The 7,167-nt window shown below is 39.2% G+C and overlaps 1 protein-coding gene across 1 annotated transcript in view; it reads left to right on the top strand.

Annotated features, from left to right (window-relative positions):
* The first annotated feature begins 5,792 nt into the window (after positions 1–5,792).
* Ttf2 (transcription termination factor 2) overlaps positions 5,793–7,167 on the top strand; it is a 39,523-nt gene continuing 38,148 nt past the window's right edge. The window contains exons 1-2 of the mRNA XM_076862829.1: positions 5,793–5,859; positions 5,949–6,051. Of these exons, the coding sequence (XP_076718944.1) occupies positions 5,832–5,859; positions 5,949–6,051 (131 nt within the window). The 5' untranslated portion in view covers positions 5,793–5,831. The remainder of the gene's footprint in view (positions 5,860–5,948; positions 6,052–7,167) is intronic.

The following is a 7,167-nucleotide window of genomic DNA, read 5'->3' as shown; positions in this document are numbered from 1 at the left end:
TGATGAGTTTTACATGGAGGAGTAACAGACTCTGAGTCATGCTTTTAAAAGATTGATGAGTTCTTTAAAACCATTTTCCTACTGAAAGAATAACATAAAAGGCTGCTCTGTTACAGCTTCCAGGTTAACTCAGAAAGTAAATGTAGGGGGAATAAGCTGGAACATAGCCAGAGTTTTCTTAGCCCCTAAGGAGGCTCAAAAACTCCAGTCTTCAGAGTACACTAGGGGAATCTACCATACTGCCATCTGCTGCCTTCTAGAAGAAATACAACTCAGGGCCACGCGAGAAAGTAAGCATAGACAAGGAGGTCTTGAGGCTCCAGTTTAGCTGGGTATGTGAAATTGCTCAGGGAACTGAGGGCCTCAGCAGCTTCAGGGAGCAAGTAAGCAGCGTCCTTGTACTCCAGTAGTATTTGAAAGGAAGGATAAGTTGAGGATGAAGTTAAAATTAAGCAAAGTAACTAGTACAGAGTTGAAGGCAACAGGGGAATTTCCCTTGGTATAAAATATTAGATACCAAAAGGGGGTGGGTGAAAGGAATAAAGAAAATACAAGACAGGATTAATTTCAGAAAGAAGGTCAGGATTAAACAGCAAGGTTGAGCGGTAAGCGGGTTTAAGAGGTGTTATGGTGGAAGTACAGACATGTAGGGCCTATCGCTACTCTGCGACAATAAAATAATGTTACTTGCTGTATAAAAAAGTGGGGTGAGCACTATTATTATTTTGGTACATTTCCATTGCCATTTTCTCCTATGTGTCCACTTTTAATGGTTTTATTGGATTTTTTTAAGTCATAAGAGCAATATGTGCTAAAGACTTGGATGTTAATGTTGATTAAAAAAACATTATTTCATAATACCAAAGTGAAAACAACCCAAATATCTATCAACTGGCAAATACTATTCAACAATAAAAAGGAGTAAATACTGATACCTGCTACAACATGGATGAACCACAAAGGTTGTGGCCTAGTGGCAGAACGCTTACCTCGCATGCCTGGAGCACTGGTTTCAATCCTCAGCACCACATAAATAAATAAAATAAAGGTATTGTGTCTATCTACACCAAATTTTTTTTTTAAAAAGCATTATGCTAGGTGTAAGAGACAGAAGCAACAGACTGACTACATGTTATTATGACTCCATTTTTATGAAATATCCAAAAAGCAAACTTACAAAGACAGAAAGATCAGTGGTTGCCTTGAGGACAGGGGTAGTAGTGTAGATTGATGACACACAGTTTGAGGAAATTTGGGGGGTGATGGCAATGCTCTAAAACTCAATTGTTGTTCAACACAGTGAAAAACAAACATATACACAATGAATTGCACACTTATTTTAAAAGAAGATGTACTTGCTTTGAACTATTTTTGATATAACATTTTAAGAACGGTAAAATTTAATACTGTGAAATAGACAGTCTCTTGACTTTTCAGATTATAAGCAGATTTGTCTTCACTCTATCATCCTATGCTTATATCAAAGAACAAGTTAAAAATAGTCATATATTTGAAAAGCACAAAATGAGATGAGATTGAAGTATCATTATGTATCTGTAAGCAAAAGGAATGAAACTGAAGAGGATGGGCCATCTCTGTGGTTTTTGTGTTAATATGCTGCTACCTAGTGATCATTTATGAAATGGCAGGACTTTTGTGGTTATTTTTTTTCCTTTAGTCTTGGATTTGTTGAGTAATGTATGGTTATCACAACAAACACCTAAATGCTTGGAGATGTAGGTTCAATATCAGAATGAATCACTGAACAATTGATTCTTTATAAAAATACTATAGTAGCAAAAACTGGATTGGGAATCTTAAAATATGTATTACAGTCCCTAATCTGCTGGTGTAAACTTTGTGACTATGAGTCAGGACAAAATTAATCTATGGGCCCTAGCTGGCTCGAAAGTTCTAGGAGAGGACCTGCACAGGAGTGATTAGGCGCATGATCTTGGGGCAAGCTCCTTAGCTGTTCTAAACTTCAGTATAGTACCCTAATCCTTAAAATGAGGATAAAAGAATGCTCACTGCTAGGGTAATCGTAAGTACAGAATGTAGCAATATATGTAAATGAACTTAGAACATACCTCAGGAATAGTTAGGATGTGAGGATGCTCCCTCTTGGGTTGAAACTCATAGGTTAAAAAAACCCCTTTATCTGCCAGTTGAAATTAGTTATTCCTCCTTACCTCACTTGAAAGCAACAATCAAAACCCCCAGATGTTCAGAAAACAAAATGTTGGGATGGGGGTATACCTTAGTGGTACAACACTTACCTAGCAGGTGCAAGGTCCTGGGTTTGATCCCTAGCACCACCAATCCAAATGATTCTTAGAATTGTCAGCTGATTGGGAAAATACATTTAAACAATTTAGTTTTCAAAATAATGAACAAAAATTGCATAGCGGCTGAATTTTTATGAATAATTTAAAACCTGGAATAGCTGATCATTTTAAAATAGTTACAGGGATGTCAAGAGGTGACTGTTACAGATGATCTTTTCACCACTATATGTTAGGATGTCTGATAAGTTTAATAGATGTCAGTCAGCACAATGCTTACCTGAGAAAATGCAATTCCCTAAGAATTAAACTGAGTGTTTGTTTGGACCACCCTGTCGTTCATTCCACAGCTCAGAGAACTTGCATGCTTAACCATCAACACCATCTGAAATTAAAGGGTTTTTACTATTTTATTTCTTCACCAATTAGGATATTTCCTTAGAGTGTTAACATGTTTAGATAATAATTTTAGTTTTCACTTTCTATGTAAATGTTTTGGCATTGCTTACACATTCTTAAAAACTGTTTTATTGAGGTATCATTTTGATGGCACCAAATTCACTTGTGTGGGCTGGTATGGCAGAGCATTCGATGTTGAGATAGAAGGATTACAACTTCAAGACTAGCCAGGGTAACTTAGCAAGAATCTGTCTCAAGATAAAAAATAAAAAGGACTGGGTATATAGCTCAGTGGTAGAGCACCCCTGGATTCAATCTCCAGTGTACCAGAAAAACAAAAAATATCTATTTGAAGTATACAGTTCTGAGTTTTAGTGTAGCCATTAGTATATAAGTTTTAGAAGAATTTCAATATATTCTTTGATCAGTCCCAAAATGAAAGAATTTGTTAAATTATTAACCTTGCATTTAAACCAACTAGATCTAAGACCAAGCCTAAGAATTTACTTTGTGAATAAATCAAGTTTTCAGGAAAAACAAATTCTCGACTCAAAATTAAGAGGCCCACAAAGCACATTCTCCAAAGTTTCTCCAGTTTTGTATAGACTATGAATATAAACATAAAATATATTTACAAATTAAGAGGCATTAATACAAATATGCTCATGTATACTGAAAAATGTATATTATATACGTCAGTTTTTTTCCATGAGGCATAAAAATTAATTAAAAATATCTTTAATTATGATCATCTTTCATCCAATGTCCAAGGTATTTTTTTCCCCACACTTTTAAATATGCCTAGGTGAGCTAAGCTGTCCAGGGATGAAATTTGAACTACACATCCCCAACTTAATGAAGAAATATTCCCCCTTTCTGTAATTTGTTGTGTACCCTTTTGTGGGCTTGAACCTGAGATATCTGCTTGTAGAGGAAAAGCTTCATCATTTTTGTTTTGTTTTGGTACTGGGGATTGAACCAAGGGGTGCTTAACCATTGAGCTATATCCCTAGTCCTTTTTATTTTATTTTGAGACAGGGGCTTTGAACTTGTGATTCTTCTGCCACAGCTTCCCTAGTCACTAAAATTACAGGCCTGCACCACTGCAATTCATGAGAAACTTCTTTTTAAATGTGATAGTTGAAGACTTGATTTTGTCTTATTGTTTCAAAATAATATTATTCAAGAAAATCAATTACCATGCCCCTCTTCCTACAAATCTAGTATTTATGTTCCCATATATATCACCTATTTAACATGTACATAAAAATCTCTAAATTACAAGAATTATAACTGGGAATAATGATAATGCCTCCACTTGTTTGTTTGATCTCTCTTATCTCAAGAGTTGGTGTTTCGCAGAAAAACTAACTTCACTTTGGAAATTCCAGACATTTCTTTTTCTAGCCCTCTGGAGTTTACTGCTAATTCCATTCATCTTGACATTTAAATATTATTTCATATTGCTATTTAAGTTTTCAATATGTGCCAGTTCAGTCTCCTCTATTCAGTAAGCTCCTTGTCTTTATAATATTTGTTTTAAACTTTGTGTGAATGTGAAGACATGAATTTTGTATTTCCCGAGTACTACTCCACATTGGACACACAAAAATGTACTTAGTAAGTACTGTTAAATTAATAAATGATACCACAGATTTGTCTTCTAGACTCCCAATAACATTTACATTTGTCATATAGCCCAGATTTCCTAGACATTACAGATTTTCCATCCTCCTGTCCCTGTAACAGTTGCATGTGCCACTCCATATGCCTAAGACATATGGTCCTCAATTGCTGTAATATGAAGCCATCTCGTTTGCAACAAATCTTTCCTATCTATTCCTCCATTTCTGTTGACTAATAGAACTGATAACAATTTCAAATACACTCCCTTTTGTTTCCTTCAACTTTTGGTTTTGTTAAATTACAAAAGCACACTAATAGTGGCTGGGGCTGGGGCTCAGAAGGCAGAGCGCTCGCCTAGCATATGTGAGGCACTGGGTTCCATCCTCAGCACCACATAAAGTAAAATAAAGACGTTGTGTCCACCTATAACCTAGAAACTTAAAAAAAAAAAAAAGCACACTAGTAGAAAAGGTGTGATAACATAAAACATACAAAGTAAATTCTGCCTTCGCTAAATTTAAACACTGCCCTCTTTTTGTTTCCACTTTGCCACTTAAAACAGTGCTTTCACACTAAGAGGGCCTTGGGACTAACTAGGCAGAAGGCTGTGGCTCAGTGCTTGCCTAGCATGTACAAGGCCCTGGATTTGATTCCCACATGGGAAAACGAAAAGAAAAAAGCAAAGCCAGCTGCGTGGTGGAAAGGATTCTAGCCCTGGAATGCAGACCTGTGTACCTGTCCTTACATCGCCCACTCAATGACTCTTTTAACTTGGGTGAGCTTTGGGGGATAGCCTATTAGATGCTGCCCATCTCAGCAGGTTGTTGAATGAAGAGACTTTTATGTGCAAGCACTTTCTGAAATCTAAAGCGCTAAGCAAATTTAAAGGACTGTTTCTGCCTGCGTTATTACAGACTTTACAATTCACCGCGGCTGCCATAAAGGACTGTCCCCATCACCCAGCTCCCGCCGCTCAGGCGCTGCCAAATTCAGCGGCTCCGCCTACAGTGACTGCTCCTCAGGACTCAATCGCAGCGGCAGCGTCCAGGGCAGGCACCCAAAAAGGGCCCGACTCAGAGATGGCTGCGAAGCTCAGGCCTTCAGTAGCTGGACTCGTGTTCCCTCTAGAGCCGCTTCTTGGTCTCAGTGCTAGACTAGAATCGCCTGGGCCTCCGTCTCGCTCTTCCTTCTTCTAGGATCTGTATGTCTTAGCGTGGTCTGGAAGCTTCTCCAGCCTCAGCCACGCCCCAGCCGGCAAACGTCAGGTCCTCCACGCCCCCTCATTCCGTCTTTGATTTCGGCGCGCGCCCTGCCTGAGGGCGGCTGTGATTGGCTGGAGATGAGCGAGTTTGTTATATGATTGGTAGATAACAGCGAGGGCCCGCGCTGAATTGTGGGGGTGGGAGGGGGGTGTGGCCACAAGAGGTGAATGATGATTGGCTCCGAGCCGCGGCGGGACGGAGTAAAAGGCGGAAGCGGAGATTGGGGACTGGGCTTTGCGGGCGTGGGAGAAGGGGCGCTATGGAAGGAGTCGAGTGTCCCGAGCACGGTAAGAGGCCGAATGCGTAAGTCCACCCCACTCGCCCCTGCCATTGAGCTAGCGTGGCGTAATTGTTGGTGACCTCCTTGTCTCCTCAGGGACCTTCTGCCTTTTGAAAACCGGAGTCCGCGATGGCCCGAATAAAGGAAAGAGCTTTTATGTGTGCCGAGAGGACTCTTGCAGCTTCGTGAAGACCACCGAGTAGGTCTCGAGCTGGGCAGCATTCCCAGTGTCCGCCTGAGCCTCCCAGGGGAGCTGCTCGTCCCGTGCTGTGCGGGCACCCTCAGAGTAGTTGATAATTCCGAGTCATCGGGGTGTTTGGGAAGAGGCCCCCACCAACTGTGCTTGTGTGACCCAAGTGTGGTTACTTTCCCCTCCTGGGCCTTGGATTTCCCCGCGTGTAAAACAGGGATCCTTTTAGTTTCTTCCAGCCTCTTGCAGTGTTTGATTTCTGGTCACCTGTCGCGCCTTAACCACTCCCTTCAGCTTGGACATTCCACCCTTCCTTTAAAGAAGTGAGGACAAACAATAGGCCTATTTAAGAATAATCTGTTCCTGTTTTGCACTAGTTTTAGGCTGGACTGGTTTTTAAATATTTGGAGTTAAAACAGTGGTCACTAGATTATCAGTCCTTTTCTTAAAATAGGACTCTGTGTCTAAATAGTGATGTTGATGACAAAACATTTCTTTTTAGGGATTAGCGCTGAAAGAAACATCAGTACTCAGGTTTACAGACTTGAAAACAGATCCAGAAACGTTAGGCATCTTCTCTGAAGTGAGAAAAGTTAGTCTTGAGTGTTGTTATTTTATCACATCAGGTGCCTATGTTTTTTTAAGTGAACCGAAAACTATCACATCGTCAAACATTTCTTCTTGCTGTCTATTCAGCTGAACTTGGTAAAATTATTAATATCATGTAAAGCATATAATGGAAATTTGTAGTAGAAAATAAAGTATCCTTTCAATATGTTTATTAATTTCTCATGTTCCCCTTCCATGAATTATATGATTTGTATCTTTGTTTTGCTTTGAAACGAAGTCAAAGACTTTGGATTCTTTTTCAGACTTTTACCAAAAATAATTTTTTAGCCCTCTAAAAAGTTTTTTTTTATTGTTTAAAAGAAATTACTGGGAAACAGTTTAATACAAAGTGATTTTAGTATTTGAGTAAAGCAGTCAAATGTTAGAATAGAAGGAACCAATAAATAATACTCAGGCTCTCTCAGATCAAAAGCATATCATTATATCAGCGTTTACTGGATTTGTGCTTGTCTGTTTGTTTTGGAACTGGGGATTGAACCCAGGGTAATGAGGTAC

This window comes from Callospermophilus lateralis, chromosome 7 (assembly GCF_048772815.1).
Source record: "Callospermophilus lateralis isolate mCalLat2 chromosome 7, mCalLat2.hap1, whole genome shotgun sequence".
In the NCBI taxonomy this organism is placed as follows: domain Eukaryota; kingdom Metazoa; phylum Chordata; class Mammalia; order Rodentia; family Sciuridae; genus Callospermophilus; species Callospermophilus lateralis.
Note: the sequence above shows the minus strand (reverse complement) of the source record. Positions and strands in the feature narration are given on the sequence as shown.